This window comes from Microplitis mediator, chromosome 6, assembly GCF_029852145.1.
Source record: "Microplitis mediator isolate UGA2020A chromosome 6, iyMicMedi2.1, whole genome shotgun sequence".
In the NCBI taxonomy this organism is placed as follows: Eukaryota; Metazoa; Arthropoda; class Insecta; order Hymenoptera; family Braconidae; genus Microplitis; species Microplitis mediator.
This window is the reverse complement of record NC_079974.1, coordinates 10,796,142-10,820,249: the sequence shown is the minus strand read 5'-3', so window position 1 is coordinate 10,820,249 and position 24,108 is coordinate 10,796,142. Positions and strand designations below refer to the sequence as shown.

The following is a 24,108-nucleotide window of genomic DNA, read 5'->3' as shown; positions in this document are numbered from 1 at the left end:
TTGATCCATTGAACCGTTTGTCCGGTCCGATTGCTCAAAATTTACAAAACAATTAAAGGAACAAGTTTTGTTCCTTAATTTGTGTAATCATTACCAAAATGAAAAAATTAATTTTTTTTTGGATTTTCTTTCATTTTTGCGTTAGTTATTCAGTAAATGTAAGGTAAAGAGGAAAAAAAAAAAATTTTCCAAAAAACGAGACCAAACAAGAATTTTTTCCAATTTTTTTTTTTTATGTTTTATTCGGGGGGTTATTTTTTTTTTCGTTTTTCCGAAAAAAATTTTTTGTTTTTCTTTACCTTACATTTACTGAATAACTAATGCAAAAATGGAAGAAAATCCGAAAAAAAATTAATTTTTTCATTTTGGTAATGATTACACAAATTAAGGAACAAAACTTGTTCCTTTAATTGTTTTGTAAATTTTGAGCAATCGGACCAGACAAACGGTTCAATGGATCAATCTGAAAATTTCCAGGGTTTTTGGGGGTACATTAAGCTGTAAAATTACCTGGCAACATTATTTTTTTTATCAATATTTGCAGAGTAGCGATGAGTCGACTAAACAACCAGAAAATGGCCATTTTTTAAAGGTTTTTCAAATGGATATCAAGGATGAAAAAAAATTTTTTTTTTTTAAAATCAAAAATGGAGCTTGTAGGGGATTTATTCAAGTTTATTAAACTGCCTTTTAAATTACGGTGTGACCATTTCTTGCTGAGATATCAATAATCAAAGACAAAAGGATCCTTTTTCATTTGAAGGCTGATATCTCAGCAGCAAATTGTCGTACAGAGAAACAAAAAAAAGTAAATTGTAGCTGAATAAATTTCCTAAACAAGCCATAAATTCGTTTTTTTGAAAAAATTTTTCCCGGCCCCGTAGACCTAAAAAACGAAACCAAAAAATTTAGAAAAATTTTGTCTCGACATTTTTCTTCTGATTCCGCAAAAACCGTGGCTCAAAAAAATATTTTGCTGAAAGATCTTCAAACTAGAGATTTCAAGCTTCAATTTGCTTTTTTTATTTTTTCGATACGATCATTTTTGACGAAAATACAGCCTTCCAAAAATCACTAAAAAATTTATAAAATTTTCTTGTTCCTTTAATTTTTTGGATAAGTGTATTTTTATAGAATTTCATGAAATTATATGAAGTCTTATGAAATATTATAAAATTGTATAATACTTCGTGTAGTTTTATTTAATTGAAGTTTTGGCCTTACAAGAAATGTTACAAAATTTCATGAAATTTCATTAAACTATGTAAAATTGTATTTTTATTAATTTTTAAAAATATTTTTACAATTTCATACACGGAAAGAAAATTATGGCAGCGGTTCCCATAATTTTGTGAAATTTTTTCCTATACCATCATAGGAATTACGACCATAAATTATGGGAGCGGTTCCTATAATTATAGGAATGTTTCCCATAATTATAGGAATAGTTCCTATAATTATGGGAATGATACCCATAACACTATAGGAATGATTCCTATAATTATAGGAATGGTTCCTATAATTTATAGGAATACTTTCTAGAATATTGTGGGAATCATTCCTATAATTTATGGGAATGGTTCCTATAATTTATAGGAACCATTCCCATAAATTATAGGAACCATTCCTATAATATTATGGGAATGGTTCCTATATTAGTATGGGAACTAGTCCCATAATATTATGGGAATGATTCCCATAATGCAATTGGAATGGTTCCTATACCATTATGGGAATCATTCCCATAATATTATGGGAATAGTTCCCATACTATTATAGGAACCATTCCTATAATATTATGGGAATGGTTCCCATATTATCATGAAAAAATTATTTTAAAGAAGTGTGGTAATCACTTCTACAATACACAGAAATATTATTAAATATAAAAACAAAAATTCAAACATTGAAAAAAAAAATCGTATTTGGCAAAAAAAAATTAAAATTTTTAACAAGAATTTTTTGTCAGCACAAAACATTCAAGAAAATTCAAATTTTGGGAAATTTCTACACTATTGTGCAAAAAAAAAATTTAATAATATTATTGGAATGGTTCCCATAACATTATGGGAATAGTTCCCATAATATTATAGGAATAGTTCCTATACCAATATGGGAACCATTCCCATAATAGTATGGGAATGATTCCTATAATGGTATGGGAACTATTCTCATACTATTGTGGGAATGGTTCCCATATTATCATGAAAAAATTATTTTAAAGAAGTGTGGTAATCACTTCTACAATACACAGAAATATTATTAAATATAAAAACAAAAATTCAAACATTGAAAAAAAAAATCGTATTTGGCAAAAAAAAATTAAAATTTTTAACAAGAATTTTTTGTCAGCACAAAACATTCAAGAAAATTCAAATTTTGGGAAATTTCTACACTATTGTGCAAAAAAAAAATTTTATAATATTATTGGAATGGTTTCCATAACATTATGGGAATAGTTCCCATAATATTATAGGAATAGTTCCTATACCAATATGGGAACCATTCCCATAATAGTATGGGAATGATTCCTATAATGGTATGGGAACTATTCTCATACTATTGTGGGAATGGTTCCCATAATATATGGGAACCATCCCTATAGTAGTATAGGTACTATTCCCATACCATTATGGGAACCATTCCCATAATGCATAGCAAAACTTCCCATAATTTTCTTTCCGTGTAGTTCTATAAAACTACATAATTTCAAGAAATTTTAGAAGTTAAAAAAAATTATTTACAATACTCTTTCGGATCTTGATAGTAAATATGTAAAATTTTCATGATATTTCATACATTTTTATGAAATTTTGTAAAATTTCTTGAAATTTCAGACAATTTTATAAGATTTCATAAAATTTAAAAAAAATTCATGAAAGCTCATACCAATAACTCCTTGGAATTTTGATAAAAATTATGTAAAACTTCATGAATTTTTATGAAATTTTGTCTCCTTTTACAAAATTTTATAAAACTTTACGAAATTATACAAAATTTTATCAAATTTCATAAAATATTATGAAAATTATCTGGTTTCCATATACAATTTCATTAAATTTTATAAATTCTTATAAAATTTTGTATAATTTTTTCCGATTTTATAAAATTTTTATAGTACAATTTTATAAAATTTCATAAAAATATCCTTTCCCGTGTTATCATATCGCGGCACAGATGCCATAAGGGCGTAAACTTGCAAAAATTACCGCAGATAAGCCATAAGGGCAGATGAAATTTTTTTTTCCAGAAATTGACGTAATTATGTTCAATAAGTACAATAGAGACGAAAAAAATTTAGTGTCCGGCACCATCGTGATTGTGATCTAAAAGTATAAGAATGATAAAAAACGTTCAAACTTAAAAAAATTGTTTTCATTAGTTGAATAAAAATTTTAATATTGAAAAAAAAAAATTTTTTTCAAGTATGAAAAAAAACGAAACGTTTGAAAACATTTTTTTTTTTTAACATTAACTTTCAAACCATAATTACGTCGATTCCCGGAAAATAATCTTTTTTATACGTCCTCATGGCTCCTGTTACCAACGCCAGAACCATAAAGGCGTATAAAAAAAATTTGATTTGTGGAAACAAATTTTTTCAACTTTTATTAACTTATTAACTTTTATATGAAAGGTGAAAAAAATCAAATAATGAGAAATCTACTTCCATTTCGGTTGCCGAATGGCCTTTTTTTTCATTCAAAAATTACGTACTAAAATGTTTTTGAAGATTTATTTACATGGCAAATATTCTCGATTGGCTGATCTGAAGTTTTTTATGTGTAAACTAACACTTGATGACATATCGTTAAAATTTTTCCGATTTACTGGTCTAAAATTTTTTTATGTCTTGGCACGTGGCCTTATCGGGACGATAGCCAAAAAGGAACCAAAAAAACTTTTTTTATGTCTACTCATATTCGAAAAAATTATCGTTAAAATTTTCGTGACTATGGAATTTCTTTCTCTAGTTGGTAGCTACTATCATTTTCTTCCAACATTGTTAAGATAGAGATTTCTTTTTAATTTATTATTATTACTTTTACTATTACAATTTATTATTATCACGATCAAAATATTACCATGAAATTTACTAAAAACTAATACTATTAAAATAAAAAAATACTATTAAAATAAAACAGTACATTGACTTTTAATAACAAGCGATGAAAGTTTACAAAGAATTTTTGTGATTCAATGTGCAATAATTCTTAGTAAAATTATAAATTAATATATTGTAATTTATATTGCAGTGAAATCATTCAAATTTTACAAACCTTAATTATTTTTTTACAAATTCTATTGTAGAATTACAGAGTGTATCGTAATTTCGCTATGAATTTTTATTTCTTACACACGAGCTGTAATTTTACAAAACAGTACGTTGATTTTAAATAGAAATCGTTCAAAATTTACCAAAAATGCTTGTAATTTAATCCACTACAATCCTTAGTAAAATTCAAAAAATTATTGTAATTAATATTACAATGAAGTCATTGAAATTTTACAAACCTCAATTTTTTTCTTATCAATTCTATTGTAGAATTACAGAGCGTATTGTAATTTTACCATACATTTTTATTTATTATACCCGATTTGTAATTTTACAAAACAATACGTTGATTTTAAATGAAAATCGTTTAAAGTTTACACAAGATGTTTGTAAGTCTATTTGCTACAATTTCTAGTAAAATTAAAAAAATGTATTGTAATTAATATTACAATGAAGTCATTGAAATTTCACAAACCTTAATATTTTTTTCACGAATTTTATTGTAGAATTGCAAAGTGTATTGTAATTTTACCATTAGTTTTTATGTATTATACATGAATTGTAATTTCACAAAGCAGTACGTTGATTTTAAATAAGAAGCGATAAAAGTTTACAAAATATGTTAATAATTCAATTTGCTATAATTCTTAGTCAAATAATAAAAAAATATTTTAAATAAAATTACACAGAAATCACTGAAATTTTACAACCCTAAATTTTTTTTATCTCAAATTTAATTGAAGAATTACAGAGTGTATTGTAATTTTACCCAAAAATTTTTAATTATTTTACAGGATTCGTAGTTTTACAAAATAGCATGTTGACTTTAGAGAAAACGCGTTCAAAGCTTACAACTGATGTATGCACTGATAGAAAATTTATATTGACTCAAGAAATATTTTCTTTAGCCAATAATTTATTTCTGTAGAAAGCCAATTATTTTGCTTCAAGAAATTTTTGTCTTGATTTAGATTTTCTTGGCACTAAATATGTTATATCTTCGATGTCCTGAGTTATTGACTGTCAAAGTCAAAATGGACTTTTTCTCTTTGATCAATGATGAATTCGCGCCAAATCGTCGTAGGGACTTTCTAAGGGCGGCAAATTAAATTAACCAAAAGAGGTTCAAGGATAGATTATCAAAAAAAATTTATTGAAGCTCATAGACCTTTTTTAAGACGAGCAAAAATTTGGAAACTTTTTTTTTGCAGTGGTTTTTTTTTATTACAATAAAAATTTTTCAAGACCGGATCTGAGACTTAGACACTTAAAGCTACAATTTGCTTCTTTAATTTTCACTGTACGATCATTTTCCACTGAGTTAAAGCACGTTGAAAATCACTTAAAAATTTGTAATTTTTTGAATATCCTTTAGTTTTTATAACTAATGTAAGATACTCGAGTTTTTTTAAATATATAATATATATTCAGCAGTAGTAATTTTTTTTTCTACAATTAGTTCCATTGAATCGTATTTAAATGTTTTTCTTTTGACATATTACATTTTGAAATAAAAAATCTTAGAAAATGTTAAAAAACACTCCTAAAAAGTTAAAAAAATCTTATGTATACATAATAGAATACAATCTATACACTATAGTGTACAATTAAATTCAGTAGTCACTGCCGGTTGTGTAGCCTAGTCGTTAAAGCGTTAGTCTTTCGTGCGTAGGGTCCCGAGTTCGAATCCCACTAATGTGTGTGCGTTTATTGATAAATTTACCGTTTTTTCTCTGAATTAGAAATTTCTAATTCGATTAGAAATTCAATATCGCATATCTAATACTCCCAGCATCGTCAAAATGATTAGACAAGAAATTAAAAAAAAAAACTTTTTTTTTTTTCAATGTTTGTAAAATTACAATACTATATTGTAAAATTACTTCAAAGAAAGCCATTATTTGTTTTGTAAAATTCAAGTGAGATAGTGTACCTTTCCGAAACGGACTGATTGAAAATTGTTTGTAAAATTATTAAACTGTTTTATAATATCACTAATCTAACAGAGCTTCATATGCTTTGTAAAATTACAAAACTTACAATGTAAAATAATAGACTAACTCTCGAAAAACGTTTTGTATTATTACTATAACTACTTTGTAATATTCCAAGGCAAATACAGTGGAAAATGTTTTGTAAAATTACGATAGAAATTTTTATCAGTAGGTATTGCAATTTTACAACACATATGATCTCTTGAAAGTATCGTATTAAAACAGTTACGCATTGTGATTTTACAAATAATTTCCAATTGAATTGTTTTCGAAAATTACAACATTCGTTGTGTAAAATTTACAAACCTTTTTTTATTATCTGTTTAGTAAGATTAGTAGTTTTGTATTGCAATTTTCCAAAACAAAAATTGTAAAAAATGTGTTGTAAAATTACAACACTGGTTTTATTAAATCACAAAACTGCATTGGCAATTGACTTCCAACACATTTCTTGTAAAATTACCATAGAAATTTTTAACAGTGATACTTATGAGTTTTCATTTAAATGATATTGTAAAATCAATTTCAATTTTAATTTCTGTATTAAAATAGAAAATGTAATAGCTATGTATTTTTTTGTCATATCAACCGCGAAAGTAGGATTTTCGAGCAACATGCAGAGAGCGCAAACTATACGATTCCTGGCAGTTTATAGTTTGGTTAACTTTCCTCGAACTTGTATCGAAAAGTAACTTCTCTCTCTCTATCTGTCTCTACATTCCTACACGACTTAAAAATTTTAGCGACAGTCGAATCTTGTAAACGACTTCTACATACACGTACATTTAATCTGTCTACATTTAATCTCGTGTGACAAGCTTTGTTTTAACTCAAAAAGTTTTCAATTCTTGTGGTTTTAAATTAAATAAACAGTAATTAAACATTTTTGACTTTTTCTCTCTCAAATTCAACTTCCGCCGTTGATATGACAAAAAATTTTGTTCGATACTTTATGCTCAAAGGTAGGAACCCTGACAGACTTAAAGTGCAGGCACGCGTTTGAGGCTATGGATATATTCTCATTAAGACCTCGTACTGTATCCGGTCTTGATGAGAAAGCGCCCATAGCCTCAAACTCGTGACGTCGTTTCAAGCCGTTAGAATCCCTACCGTTCCGCATACGTATCGAAAATAACTATTATGTTATTTACCTAAAAATTAAATTCGTTCATTTAATAAAATAAGGAATCTACATTTTCATTTCGTGTATGGCCGGATAAAATTTTTTATTTCTTTTTTTTGACAAGTTGGAAACAAAATAAATTCGAACTTACCAACGTCACCACTACTAGAGCTTTCGGTAAATGATGGTGTTCCTTCAGTCCAAGTAGGAGTTGATCCTTCAGCACTGCCAGTTGGTGGAGTCCACGTCAAACCACCACCTCGACTACTGCTGCCACTCTCGACACTTAATGAAGACTTTGTTACTTTACCGCCATTATCCATTGTATTACCAATGCTCTCAAAATGTACTTCAGAGATACTAAAAGACCAAATAATAACATATTAATAAAATTATCTCTTTAAAACTAAAAAAATAAAATTCTTTAAACAATCACCTCACGGAATCATGATATGTTTTGGAAATCTGATGAATTCTACTTTGTTTAATATTGCTTGATCCGCAATGACTCGCTGCAGAAGTCACCGTGCTTGGGACATTACCCCCTAATGCTAAAGTTGGATCGCTTGAACTAACAGCATCGTCAAATGGAGGAGGTGGAGTGGAACAGGTTGATGGAAAGGTACCACCTATAAATAATATACTGCAATTAGTCTTCCAAAAAAATCGTTTAGAGAATTATTTCGTTTGTGTTTTAGCAATACCATAAAATATTCATCTTGCGCTAAGCTATGTAACTATTTTTGACATTAAAAAATTAATTCTTTCGCTATCGAGTAGATATATTTACTCTCCATTGAAAAAAATTACCTAAGAGAACTTCTGAAGTGTCTACTCACAATGTATTTGAAGCAACTCAAATAAATACTGAATTGAATAATTTTGTCTATCTAAATCTGCAACATGCTTTTTTATAACAATTTATGATCAATTACAGTAAAAAATAAAATATTAAACTATAAAAACTTGAAAACAAATATAGTGCAATGATAAAATTTGTATTATATCTATTTTATCGTAAATAAAAGAAAATAAGTCACTAATTATCAAATTTCAATGAATAAGCAATTTCTTCATAGGTAGTCATTTAATATCAAAGTAAATCTTGATAAAAAAATATTCATACGAAGAAATTCAGCAGCAAAAAAAAAACAAAAGTAAAATATAACCTTGAACATAAACTTTTGTTTAAAGTAGTTCTCTCCAATTAGAAAGAACAAATTTCTCCATAAGCTAGAAATTGTCAATTTAACGTCATTAAAAATAGCGATAACTGTAAAATCATTCAGTTCCAGGTAGGACGGTTTGGGGACTTGTAGAAGATAGTTTCGTTATGATGTTATCACTGATGCGATGTCAGATTTCAATTCACTTCACTAGAATTGTTTTAGCATCTATGTAAGACTCTTTTAGAAACAGTGAAAACAGTATACTTAATGAATAAAAACGATTTCAGGGCTTCAGACACATGGCCTTTAATTGTCATCATATATAGGTCATAGACCATAGTGAATTTTAGTACACTATGATCTATGACCTATATATGATATCAATTTAAGGTCGAGTATTCACTGAGTTTTAATTTAATAATACGTGTTGAAAAGAATATGTCAGAACTAGGATAGAAGGATGGAAGTTGCATGTGAAATGAGACATACGATTAACCTTGGAATGTATAAATATATATAATACCTCTCGTGTTTAAGAACCTCAGCGCCCCTAAAAACCGTACCGGTTATGACTGAAAAAACTTTAGAGACTGTCTCCCAAAAGACAGTGATTAATTCCGTGCTTAAAAACGGTTCTTATTTTTTATGGACAACACATAATGTAACTCATCATATGTTCTAAAACTTAAACTGTGCCTTTGTTAGTATAGTGTTTGATGATCGCTACATAATTTATTGTAATCTGTTCCTTAGTTAAAATAATATCATCAAAAAAGATTTTTCGAAATCATTATTTTTGAATTTTTTTTCGGATGTTTCAGATATTAACGCTTTGATTTGATTTAAAGCTGATGCTACTCTCTATCTTGATCATTCCTCTAAATATTTGTTCAAAACATTAAAATTATTGAGCATAATCCGGAACAAAACGTTCAAAATGATCTCTATTGATTATTTTCAATTTCTCGAATGCTCGGAGACTCATACGAAATTCAACTTTTTTCGGGCTTGAAAAACTCGAACATGTAATGACAATGACGATGTCGATTTCGAGCTCCTTGAGCTCCAAAACAGCGGAAAGTTTCGACCCGCAGGGTCAACCGGTTTTCAGATTTTGTTCATTCTTTCGTCGACGATATCTTTCGAACGGATATCTGATAAAGACGTTTATGGCGGTAATTGAAAGCTTATGTTCTTAAGCTTAAGTTTTAGAGTTGATTAAATTTTGAAGTTGATCGATCGAATAGTTTTCAAAGTATTTTAGAAAAACGGAAAAAAACATTTTTTAACTTCCCGAGTCGAAAAATTCACCCTCATTTCAACCTCAAAAACTTCACAGAACATTAACTGAACCTCCATGACCGCGTTGAAACCTCAAATGAACCTGTATAACTTGCCTGAGTCGAATATTGAACCTAATTTCAACCTCAATAACTTCATAGAATCTCAACTGAACTTCTATAACCTTATCATTTTAATCTTGTTTTATTTTTCATAAATTCCGAGCTGAGAATCTTACCCGCTTTCTAACCCGAAGAACTTCATAGATCCGCTGTAACTGCTTTCAACCTCAAATAAACCTCTATAACCTCATCATATCTTAATCTTGTTTTATTTTTTATACATTTCTCAATATCCTTTCAACCTGAATAACCTCACAACAAGTCGTATTATTATTATTATTGTTAATATTATTATTATTGAAACTAATCGGTTTCATAAGATAATATATGTAGGTAAAGGCGAAGAAATTAGTGCCCCAAGTCACCACATGTGGCGCATTAGTTTCCAGTGTTTACGAGATAAAGACGTAAAATAAAATATGGTTGAAAGTGACGCCTAATGAATATTTTAATGAATAAAAATAATATTGTTCAAAATATCCAAAACAACTCCTACCGTTGCGTTAATTGGTGAATTCATTATGAACAGACAAAAATTATTTTCACGTCGAAGTAATCTAAAACGAAACAAAAAGTGGACGTTTCTTACAATTTAAAAATGGAAGAAAAAAAGAAAAAAATCTGTATGCCGTTCTTTTCGAAAAAAATAGTTTTTTAATATTTTTTCTCCAACGATATCTCTCAAACGAATAAACCGATTGAGACGGTTGAGGTGGCAATCGACGCGTTTTATCAAGTTCTTTGAGATCCTAGGAAGCTATTCTGACTATTTTCACAATGATGTCCGAGTGTCTGTATGTGTATGTGTGTGTATGTATATGTGTGTGTGTGTGTGTGTGTGTGTGTGTGTGTGTGTGTGTGTGTGTGTGTGTGTGTGTGTGTGTGTGTGTATGTATGTGTGTGTGTGTGTGTGTGTGTGTGTGTGTGTGTGTGTCTGTGTCTGTGTCTGTGTGTGTCTGTATGTGAAAGCTCTATAACTTTTTAACTAATGAACCGATTTGAATGGTTAAGGTGGCAATTGAAAGAACTTGTTGGCCACTAACTTTTCTAAAAATTTCAGACCATTTGATCAAGTAGTCTCGAAAATATTTGCGAATTACGAAAGAAAAAATTATTTTTTTTAGTTTTTTATTGATTTCTCAGAAACGAGTTGAACGATCAACTTAAAAATCGAATCAGCTCTAGAACTTAATAAAGCGTGTAGATCGCCGCCTTTACCATCAAAACGGGTTTTTCCAAATATCTTTGAAACGGCTGAACGGATCGATTCCAAATTCGTATCAGCTCTAGAATTCGAAAAAACGTGCCGATTGACATCTCAAACGTCAAAATCGGTTCATTATTTCAAAAGATATCGGCGCTGAAAAGTTAAAAAAATAACATAAAATGTTATTTTTTCCGGATCAATCAAAATATAATGTGCTAAATGTGTCGGAAATCATAGCAGATCTTCCCCTTTGTAGTCTCTTTCGATCATCATATAGTGTCATCTAACTTGTCCTTTAGTTTAAATCATGTTATCAGCAAAAAATTGAGAAAACCTGGTTTTTAATATTTTTCGCAGATTTTTTATATATTATTGCTCTGACCTATGTCAAAACTCACTCAAATCTTGATTTTGATCACTGACATTGATTTCTGCTTCGATACGTTTACTTCATTGAACATGATCGAGAATAAAAATTATAAAACCGCTTCTTCATTAATAATTTTCGATTCTTAACTTGTCAAACTTTAGCAAAAAACTTAACTTGGTAGAACTTGAGAAGCTCATAAAACATAATCGCAAGCAATGGCATTTTCGAGCTCGAAGAGCTCAAAAATATACTCGCAGTAACGTTTTCAAGCTCCTTGAGCTCAAAAACAGCGAGAAGTTTTGGGGCTGGCCCGCAGGATCAGCCGACGTCCAGATTTTTTTTTTATTTTTACGTCGACGATATCTTTTGAACAGATTATTCAATGAAGACTTTTTTGGGCGACAATCGGAAGATGTTCTCAATTTCAAGAGCTAATTAGATTTTCAAATAGATCAATCCACTAGTTTTTAAAATATTCGAGGAAAACACGAAAAAATCGGTCTATCGGTTGATCCTGCGTGCCAGCCCCAAAATTTCCCGCTGTTTTCTAGCTCTTCGAGCTCGAAAATACTTTTAAATGCCGTTCTTTTCGAAAAAAAAACGTTTTTCACCATTTTTTCTCTAACGATATCTCTCAAACGAATTGACCGATTGAGACGGTTAAGGCGGCAATCGGCGTGTTTCATCGAGTTCTAAAGCTGATCAGATTTGCGAATTGATTTATCTAGTCTATTCTCGAATTTATGAAAATTTTAAATCTTTTTAGCGGGAAGTTAAAATTTACGAAATCGATTTCCACGTATCATAGGTAATATCCTTTAGAAGATTCAAGACTGTAAGTCTTTTATCTTAAAAATTTGCATATTCCTGCCTCTGCAAACCCTTGTAAGAGCTCACAGAATACTGACGACAAACTGTTACCATAACAACCATTGCTACAGGCCAATCATCCAGAGGATAAGTAAATTAGGGAAAAAATCTATTTTGAACGGTAGTTTCATAAAGTCCGTTCTTAGTCATAAATGGAATACATAGGCCAAATCTGAAGTCAATATAACCTATAGTTTTAGAAATATCCTTATAAGAGTGAGTAGGTCGTATGTGGCCTTTAAATATATATATGTCGGAACTTTAATACATGCTGAAGCGTTATTCAGAGTATTGGTCTCATTATTAAATACGACTCATTTCTATTTCAGTTATAAACAAATGAAAACCATGCAACACGGTGATTTAATATTAAAAGTATAGTTCACAAATAATGATACTTAGACAAGTAATATAATAAAGATGGTGTCGCACAAAGATCAAAATCCACTAAGTACTAACTAATGCAATAATTGTTACGCAGGAAATGATAATAATTGTAATACACGACAGTCCGATAATATTCAAATAAAACCTGATGAAATAATTTACAAATTCTACGGTAAACTCGGCTTCAGAACTAATCCACGGTCAACAGAAAAACTTCTACTCGCACAACAAAAGCTCGATCAGAGTTACTTCAACTAGTACTAAACTTTGTACTTTTACTGAAGAACCTTTTTGATACCAAAATCTTATCTTTTTAATGCGGTTGTGATCCAAGTAATTTTGTTTGAGAATTACTAAAATCACCAACGTGACAAAAAATGAAGTAAACAGAACAAAACTCGGTTCAGCTCGGCTCCATTATTGGGTGGTGGGTTGAGCGTAAACGAGACATTTAAACTCAAGATAAAATTCAGGATAGGTGACTTATCCCTTATTAAAAGAAACGATTTAAATCGATTAGGAAAAAAAATTTTTAAATACTTTTGAATACTTTTGAATCGCCTTTCTTATGGGCATTTAACATTGTAAATCGTTTCGAATAGTTTTTTTTAATCAGGGATTACTAATAGTAATTTAAAAGCAGAATTTAACTAACATATTATCTAATAAAAGATAACCTCGCGAGATCACAGATGGGTTTCAAATAAAAATAGTGGCTCGATGTTAACCGAGCAAAAATAGAACAGCAAAATAATCTACAATTATGGAGCAAAAGCAATCGTTAATATAACTAACAGGCTGCAGACTATAATACGCAAAATAAACATTTTAGTTGCATACACAGCAGTCACAATAAATCAAAAATTAGAATGATATTTTTAAATTAAATTCTTGGAACAAAAACAAAGTAACTCGCCTATAGTAAAGTAGTTACCTACGGATTTCAGAAACCAAGCACTCAAACGCACATGCACAGACAGCTTAAATGCAAATGGGGCATTCCACGACAATTCAACCACTTTGGAACCCGACCCCATTAGTTTTGGCTGACAATTTTTTCTCTATTTCTACCCTATCAAAAACGTTTCTAATAATTTTCTCAAATTTTTTCACCCAACAAAAAAAAAAGTTATGAATTTTTGAAAAAAAATGAGGTTTTTTTAAATAGCTATAACTTTTTCGAAATTCGACTGATTGAGACGCTTTTTTTTTCTTTCAAAATTTTTGTTTTTAAATGTACTTTTTGAAAAAAAAGAAAAAAATTACTGCAACCTATCTTCATTGTGTTTTTAAATTTTTGGAAAAAATCAAAAATTTTTCAATGTTTACCATTTTTGATTCTTGATTTTTTATATTATGGCTTTAATTAAATTAAAATAAAAATTTTAGAAATTTTTTTTCGAAGTCTCGAATTATTTATTCACCATAATAGACGAATAAACGGATCGACACTTCTTATAATAATAAATAAATCAATAAATCGTTACTTTGTTGGTGATTATTTCATTTCACCACCAACAATGTAACGGATATCTCTTGCGATAAGAGAATCGCCGTGCCTCGCGGATAGTCTAAACAGATGACGACGCATGAGACCCGGGCCACGACGATTTTCTCATAGGAAACCTGAGATGCAACGTTAACACTTTGATAAATGTACTCAGTCGAAGAGCAGCAGAATCAGTTAGCTGATCGCGAGATCCAAAAGAGCACGGAACTATGTACTAATTAACTGACTGATTCTCCTGTCTCCAGGTTCAGAGGAATTAAACCTATAATTTAACCTGAATAAAAATTTTTTGTCTAAAGAACCTTAAAGGGGTGAGCGCTTACTAGCTGTTCCACCTTTCCTTTGCTCAGAGCGCTAACCAGCAGTTCGGGCTCCTTCACCACCTATCATATCACACTTGATGCTTCGAGGCCGATGAAGCAGGAGGTCAGGATGTGAGTACAGCTCGGTCACGGGATTTGAGATATCATCGCGGACCTCACCAAAGGTCGTCCGAGAATTAAGTCTGAGGAAGTTCTTGTTGAGTTTACGAGCTCATGTGTTGTTGAGCCTTCGAGCTCTTGTGTCGATGAGTCTTCGAGCTCTTGTGGTTTGATCGAACAATTGGAATTACTTTTCTCTACGAAGGGACCGAGTCTTCGGAACTCGTCTTGTTCACACTCAGAAGAGGCATCAAGGGGTTATTTGGGTCGAGTTATGGGGCCCATAATCGTCATCATGGTAAGTCCATAAAATTTATTTTATACAATAAAAGAAGGTCAACAGCTGACGCACCTGGGGTCTATCGACACCCTAACGACGTCACCCTGGTAAATTAAAAAATATTCTGTCTAATAAATAGATAAGCCAGAATGTAACAATTATGTGAAGCTTTGACATTTCCTGAAAATTCACAAATTTTGTCAGAGTAATGTATTATCGACTTATATTTTTTTTCCTAATTGAAAAAAGAATGCTTTTAACCATGAAACAACAAATGTAGAAGAAATTTTTTTTGAATTTTTAGCATCTGTCCCAGCATCCCAAGAACATTCAAATCGGTTTATTCCATCCAAAGATATCATTGAACAAAAATTATAATTTTTCAGTGAAGCTATGTTTTACCGGCCTAATAAATTTTTAAGCTCGAAGAGCTCAAAAATTTACAAGTCATAATATTTCCGAGCTCCCTGAGATCGAAAACAGCGGGAAGTTTTGGGGCTGGCCAGCAGGGTCAGGCGGTTTTCAGATTTTTTAACTTGATTTATCGAATGAAATTCAAATTATTTCGATGAATACCATTTAAATTTATTGTTTTTATTTTTTTATTTTTTTTTTCAAATTTAAAAGTTCTCTGAGCAATCTCAAAAATTGTGAGCATGGTGTTATGAGAAATAAGGTTAGTTGAAAAATTTTTTTTTTCAATGGGAAAAAAAATATAAATCGAAAAAACGCCACTCTGAAAAAATTTGAAGATTTGCAGAAAATGTCAAAGTTTTATATAATAAAAAAAAGGCCATTCGGCAGCAGAAATGGAAGGTAGATTTTCTAATTAATCTATATGAAAAGTTTGATACATATGTATCTTGTGATACATGTTAGTATATAGTCATGATATGAAATTAGGCTCGTTTTCTAAGAGTGAGAGTAAAGAGAGCCAACGACTATTTTCGATAGTGAACTTCAGATAGTTGATTTGACAAAACAATATATAGGTAATGTACCGAACTAACCTTCACGTAAACAAAGTATAGATAATTTAATTAGTATGAGATCATAATTGTAATTACTATAACGATGATAAGATCAGATATAATTAGAGGACGTGCAGGTACGATTGAAACATCATAAAAAATCTGTCTATCGGTTGACCCTGCGGGCCAGCCCCAAAACTTCCTGCTGTTTTCGAGCTCCTTGAGCTCGAAAACATTGTTGTGAGTACATTTTCGAGCTCTTCGAGCTCGAAAATACTATTGTATCCCATTCTTTTCGAAAAAAAAACCGTTTTTAGCATTTCTTTCTCCCACGATATCTCACAAACGAATCGACCGATTTCGATGGTTGAGGCAGCAATCGACGTGTTTTATTGAGTTCTAGAGCTGATCAAATTTTTAAGTCGATCGTTCGAGTCGTTTCTGAGAAATCAATAAAAAACTAAAAAAAAAAAATTTTTTCCGTATTTCGCCAATATTTTCGAATCTACTTGATCAAATGATCTGAAATTTTCAGAAAAGTTGGTGGCCAACAAGCTCTTTCGATTGCCGCCTTAACCATCCAAATCGGTACATTAGTTAAAAAGTTATAGACCGGTCACACACACACACACACACACACACACACACACACACACACACACACACACACACACACACACACACACACACACACACACACACACACACACACACACACACACACACACACACACATATACATACATACAGACACTCGGACATCATTCTGAAAATAGTCAGAATAGCTTCCTAGGACCTCAAAACGTCGACATCTGATGAAATTTCGATTTTCGCAAATCGGGGTAAAAACAATAACTTCCCAATTTTTCGAAAATCGTCGATTTTCTTAGCGGGAAGTTAATAATAAAAGAAATACTTTTGAAATATAAAATAGCTGTGAAATTTACAGGTTATTTTGTTCTTAATAAAATACAACCGAAAAAATTGTATTATAACGGGAAATGCATAAGTTATGTGGAATGAACACCATATTTAAAACAATTGTTGATTCCATAAGAATTTTCAAGGCTATTAAATTATTGGGAGAAATGGTCAAAACATAAAATTTGAGGTTATAAATTAAAGTTCATTAGACAAGCTTTCAGAAACTTTTTACGGAAATTGTCTATGAGTATGAGGTTTAAAATTATATGAACTTGAAAGTGGATAAAAACTGATTTTTTCGAAAAATCGTGGAAATTTCAAACAGCTATAACTTCTTAATTAATTGAACGATTTAGCTTATCTTCGAACTTAACCGTGATAATCGCCCATAGAATAAGTGTGAAAAATTTCATTAGGATCCGATAAGAATTGTAGGCGCAATCGTGTTCTCAAAACTTGGTTCTATTACATATACATATGTCGGAGATAAAATAATACTTGGGTTTTTCCTGAGACTTGAGAAAGTCCCAACTATATTGAGTTCGTTTTTAGACAATAAAAACTTAGTAAAAATATTTTACAACTTAATCCGCTCAAGATATTTGTTAGTTTTCATATTTACGTTTACGACGGTAAGCTTAAGTCGAAGGAGCATATCTGGGCATCCAACGTAGCCACGATCGAGAGATAGCAATATTTTCGGTATAATGAGTTTTCAAACATATGGAAGTAATTTGTACGGGTTTGTAAAATTACCTGAGATATAGTTTTGGTCGACTTGGGGACTCAAGAATATCGGGTACAGAGAGTTAGTTCTAATTGAGCAAAGTAACGGACAACATTGCTATCCGACCGATCGTGTATTCGTTTTCGATTTTAATTTTACCGCCGTGCACATTATACAACAGTAACTAGAATATTGTCAATAATTGTTATTCTCTAGTGAACTAATCGCTCGTAATATTTTGTGTATTTTTATTGTGTAATATTTAATATTGTGTAATATTTTTTATTTTTGTAATCTTTAATATTTTCTTGAATACTTTGATATTGTGTAGTTCTCCGATACTGATATTATTGCTTGTAATTTTATTGTTTAGTGTATACGATATTTATGAGTAGTAATTACCTGTGTTGTGTTCGTTAATTTGTTTAATAAATAAAAATGAGTGGCAAAGATAGCAACGTAAACCCGAGTCTCATTAATACCTCAACTGGTAATTCGACATGTATATATACACACATATATAAATTTTCCAACGAATGGTATTTTCGAACTCTACTCAACCAATTATGACAAGTTATGACAAAATTTCTTGAAAAATCGACCATGAGGACGAATACAATAACTAGATTTTTAAAAAAATCTACCTAAAAAAAATGAAAAATGGTAAACATCCAAAAATTTTTGATTTTTTCAAAAAATCTACAAAAAAACAATGAAGATAGGTTACAATAATTTTTTGTAATTTTTTGTGAAAAGTACATTTAAAAACAAAAATTTTGAAAAAAAACGTCCCAATCAGTTGGATTTTGAAAAAGTTATAGCTATTTAGAATCAAAAAAGCCATTTTTTTCAAAAATTTATAACTTTTTTTTGGTTGGGTGAAAAAATTTGAAAAAATTATGAGAAACGTTTTTGATGGGGTAGAAAAAGAGAAAAAATTTTCAGCGTAATCTAAAGGGGTTGGGTTTAAAAGTAGTCGTGGAATGTCCCATAAACACATTGAGACAAGAAAGCTTCATTCATCCCGAATCGGTATTTCGGCATGCCGCATTGGAATTCCAGTCGGGATATACTGAGACAATGTGAATTGTCTTCGTCGTCCTCAGCCTTGCGGTTCCCATTTTCCCCGTCTCGTTGTCGTTTGAAACTACACAAGTCATAGTGCCGTGGTTAGATGACTAATAATCATATCGACGCATGCGCGTAAGGGTAAAGTGGGGACAGTCCCGAGGCCAGTCCTACGCCCTAAATTATCGGTCAATCACTTCGATCCTGGATCAACTAGCGTATAGACGTTTCTATATTACTTATTCAGTATCTATTCTGTTAATTGTACTTACAAACTCACACTTCATACGCTATTGGCAAATTACTTTGCAATTTTATTTCTTATTAGTTACTTATTAATTATTATAGATAAGATTTAAATAAATACATTTTTACGGTACGTTGCCGGCGATATACTCGCCTTATAAATAATATAACATCAGATAATAAATTCAGTGCTGTATTTGCGTGGAGATATATTGTATTCAGCATATACCAGGACTATCCGGATTTTCGTATCTTCCGGAAACGTTATTGTAAGAACTTGAACTTTATTATAATTAGCAATAAACTTGCGCATTTTTTTATTAAATCCTTTACGCTATTTATCACCTTTTATCCTATTTATCCCCCACATTACTGGTAAGATTATTAAATAGCATTAATAACAGTATTATTTATTAAGTTGCATATTATAATCCAATCCACTATAAAATAATAATCTATAAATTATAAGCCGTGAGGTGGGTTAGTAAATTTTCAATATACGTTGCCGAGTTTGAATAAGTGCGGGTCTTTGCTTTGCAAGAACCCCAGCCCACTTCTCTCTCCAGATAAAATAAAATTTTGTTAGAGGCCAGCCTAAGCCAGTGTTCAACCCGCGAATTCTAGTGGCTGCTGGTAAAAATCGCGAAGACAAAAAGCGATTCATCTCAACACACACACACACACACACACACACACACACACACACACACACACACACACACACACACATATATATATATATATATATATATATATATTTCTCAATTTATCTATAAATTGTCTTATTGAGAGGTTTGCATGTTTAGGTTTCCACTATATTTAAATTTCCACAAAATAAAAATATATATATATATATATATATATATATATATATATATATATATATATATATATATATATATATATATATATATATATATTGTTACGATGTGGGAATCGTGCGCCTCCGGGACCGCTCGGAGGTAATTGTTACGTGTGTTAAAATGGCACGGGAGCCTATACCAGGTAGAAACAAATGGTGTGATTGATAACAGTGGCAGTGTGAGTTCGTTGTTATCCAATGAATATTACAACAACGAATAAAAGAGAGTGAATTCTTCTGATTACTCGTCCACCCTTCTACAAATAACCCTCCAGCACTCTCGTGAAACGCGCCACTATCATTGCTCTTGTGATGAGAAAAAATCTCATATGTTCTGCGCAAGCGCGCGTATGCGTGGATCTACTTTATTTTCAATATTTTCAAATCTGAAAGATTTTGATTATCAAACAAATTAACTGATTTTTAGACTAAATTATGGGTGATCATGATTCTTGATAGTGAAAAATATTTTTAAAATGTTGAAATAATGAATATATATTACAGAACATAACAATAACTTTCATATGAAACGAAATTCTAATTCGATTTTCATATTCAAATACGAATAATTTTTTAACATTTCGAGCAATTATTTATTTATTTATTTTCTGTTTAATAAATAAACGACATTACGCCTAAGAGAAATATTTTTCATACACTGACTTATATCAGATTAGTTCTGATAATCATAAACTTATGTTCAAACTTTGCAATCTAAATGAGTAATACATCACATGTTTGAAATTTAAAAACAACAAATAATCTTGGACTATGACCAATTACTGATATAAATAATTATTTATTAAAAATATTAATTTTTAAACTCTGTAATTTATTTTTACATGCTGATAGATTGGAAATTAAGGTTAGAATGACAGTTTTTTGTATACACTTCGTCCATAAATGAACTGTCCACGAAAACATCTGAATCGAGCCGAGCATTCTCGATTCCGAAATTTTCACACCTTATCTTACTCTAGTGACGAGAAAAAATCTCACAGAGCAACAATAAATATTTTTTTAAAAATATTATACAAGAATAATTAAATAATAGTGTTGTAATCTATTATCCGACTATCACTCCGTGATCCGGCGAAGCGATTTTATGTCGTTTGATCACTTATATGAGTTAGTGGAGGAGTTCGACAGTCCCCGAAATCGCCGCCAGCCAAGAGTGCCAGTACCACCAAACGTGGCGAGTGGGCAACCCCCGCCATTTGTGCCTTAAAACATCATGGCGGCCACAAGAAGCTCGCAGATTAGAGATCACTAGGTGATGGATGAGGGCAGGTGATTATAATGGCGTGTCTGAAATCTTGGTGATTATATTCCTAAGTGGAGGAAGCCCGTATGGGTTGGGGAAGAACTTGCTCCCCACCATTCCTATGCAAGCAGTTTACCAGAGCTGAAGTCTGGTACCATGGGGGATCCATTTCAAGCCCCACTTCGACCAGAATCTCTCTATTTCCTGAGATGAGAGGAGTGTTTGGGTCCAAATGAGGTCGGTCTCGTGGTGGTTGTTTGGTGAGGCACCCACATGCAATGCATGCCTAATGGGTAAGCTAATGTGGGCTTATGTTCATATTTCGCTATTATAATATATGGTGGTGTTGATTATAAAAATAGGGACCACACGCAACGCGAGTATGCCCAAAAGGGCGAGGTATCGGCTTCCGTAGAGGAGGTGGACTTAGGTCCCGTTACATTAATTAAGTACCACCAAACGAGAGTATGGTACCCGAGTATGCGTATCACCCGGAACGGTATGACAATACGAACCAGAAAAAGGCTCAGAGACGCATATAGCCGCATTCATGCAACAGAGTCCGCGCAGTGAAGAGCCACCGAAGAACATGAGCAACCGCGCATCGACACCACCATTCCGCAACCCGAACCCGGTCCGACCAAATCGAAACAACAACGACATGCAGCGATCGGGAAATCAGTCACCGACCTTACGACGATTCAACACACCACGACTATTTACCATTACCATTGAACGACGTGGTAAATGTTTCAACTGCAAACGCGAAGGTCATGGACAAGCTACTTGTCCGATTCCATTACGGGAGAATTACTGTCGTAGCTGTGGAACCGAAGATGCAGTTACGCCTAGGTGTTTGAGTTGTGCCCAATGGCAACAAGCTCAGTCGGGAAACGCCCAGGGGGGTCAGCAGCAATAGGTCTAACGCTGATCACCGGCGAGGAACGGACCTCGATGTCTGTTGTACGAGAAGTACAACAGAAAACCGTTCCGTTACCCGACATATTCGCTATCGACATCGAACCCGATATATTGACTAAACAAGTAAAAGACGCTAGGTCACCGGTAAAACGACTAGCAACGACACCGAAATCGAACCGACGAATCAAACGACTCAAACGTACTGCCACGCCTGACGACAAACGACGAATGCTACGGGAAGTAGCCGAGGAAGTCTGCCCCGTGCAGACTAAACAGACCGACAAGCGACCATACATACCGGTTAGGATCGGAAATGTTACGATTAACGCTTTATTAAACACCGGTGCTACGGTATCATGTGTACGTGAACTCCGGGAACGAGAATGGGTCAATGACCTGGGCTCACGAGTTCGCCAAACACCGATAGGAACCGCTGCAGTGGCCGTTGGGTCACTTAGGACCGTCAAATCGATTTTGACTTTACCAGTGGGCATTAACAACGAGGTAATGCCATTGAAAATCCGCTTAATACCGACTTTGTCATACGACATGATCTCGGGCATGGATGCCATCAAGACATTTGGAATTGGATTCGATGGAGCGACCGGTAAATGGTGGACGACACGAGATTCCGACATATTCGACTGGCAATCCAAAAGTTGGGTTCATAATGACAAAATATCCGCTATCATGGAAATAGCGCCCGACCAGAAAGCCGCACTCAAAGATTTATTAACTCGCCGTCTACCGGACATCCGATATACCGGTGCAACGACGTTTACAACCCTCATGACTCATAAAATCGACGTTCAAGGGCATGAGCCGATCCGACAACGGAACTATCCGACTTCACCGATCATCGAATAAGCGATGTGCCGACAAGTCGATTAATTATTGGCAGCAGTACAATTGAACTGTCAACTAGTGGATGGTGTAACCCCATCATCACGGTACGTAAACCGACCGGCGAGTATCGCATGTGTTTGGATTTCCGACGTCTAAACGAAATTTCGAAACCTTGCCCGTATCGTTACCGTTAATGACGTGGATTTTAAACCAATTGAGTGGTGCGAAATTCATTTCCAAGATCGATTTGAAACATGCATATCATCAAGTCAAGCTTGACCCCAATAGCCGAGAATATATTGCGTTCTGTGTTCCAGGACGAGGGATGTTCCAGTATGTTGGTATGCCATTTGGATTGGCCGGTGCACCACCGCATTTTCAACGACTGATTGACACCATGTTAGGCCAAAGACGCGGTCTACGAGTTTTCGGTTATCTTGACGATCTGATCATCGTCACCGAAACGTTCAAAGAACATCTCGAAGTTCTTAACGAGGTCTTCGACGCGTTGAAAAAGGCTAATTTGAAAATTAATGTCGATAAATGCGAGTTCTGTACGAATGAAGTATGTTATTTGGGATACCGGGTTAATGAAAAGGGTCTTTTGGTTGACCCCGACCGAATTAAACCGATGGTGGAATTTCCGAGACCGGTTAATATGAAAAAACTACGACGTTTTATCGGTATGGCTTCGTGGTACCGCCGATTTATTCCGAACTTTGCGACTATTGCGGAAATGCTAACACGATTAACTAGTAAGAAAGTCCGATGGAACTGGGGTCCGGAACAGGAGTCCGCGTTTGAATCGTTGAAAGTTGCATTGGCAACTGCCCCTGTGCTTTCATGCCCGGACTACTCGAAAACGTTCGCGACGGGGTTGGGTGCAGTATTGACCCAACAACACGAAGACGAAGAAAGAGTCGTCGCATACGCGAGTCGCGTCATGAACCGAGCTGAACGGAATTATTCAGCAACCGAACGGGAATGTCTCGCCGTTTTATGGGCATGTGAACGATTTCGACGGTACTTGGAAGGTTATCATTTCAAGGTGATAACTGACCATAGTAGTCTACGATGGTTACGCGATTTAAAAAGTAAAACGCCACGTTTAAGTCGCTGGGCAATGCGACTAGCCGAATATCAATTCCCGATCGAATATCGGAAGGGATCGTTGAATGTCGTACCTGACGCGTTGTCTCGTATGTACGAGGACGAAGAAACCGATCACTTTCTAACCGCAGTTACTGCGGTTGACGACCAAGTGGCTT

General features: G+C 32.8%; 1 protein-coding gene across 11 annotated transcripts in view; it reads right to left on the bottom strand.

The window, feature by feature from the left end:
* The window catches only part of LOC130669381 (phosphatidylinositol 4-phosphate 5-kinase type-1 alpha), a 350,783-nt gene that overhangs the window by 173,439 nt on the left and 153,236 nt on the right, over window positions 1-24,108 (bottom strand). For all 11 annotated transcript variants that reach the window (XR_008990168.1, XR_008990170.1, XR_008990171.1 and 8 more), the window contains 2 exons: window positions 7,830-8,022; window positions 7,545-7,753 (listed from right to left, as the gene is read on the bottom strand). Coding sequence is in view for 4 of the 11 variants with exons in the window: in XM_057472248.1 (XP_057328231.1) it covers window positions 7,545-7,753; window positions 7,830-8,022 (402 nt within the window). In the remaining 7 variants the exon portion in view is untranslated. The remainder of the gene's footprint in view (window positions 1-7,544; window positions 7,754-7,829; window positions 8,023-24,108) is intronic.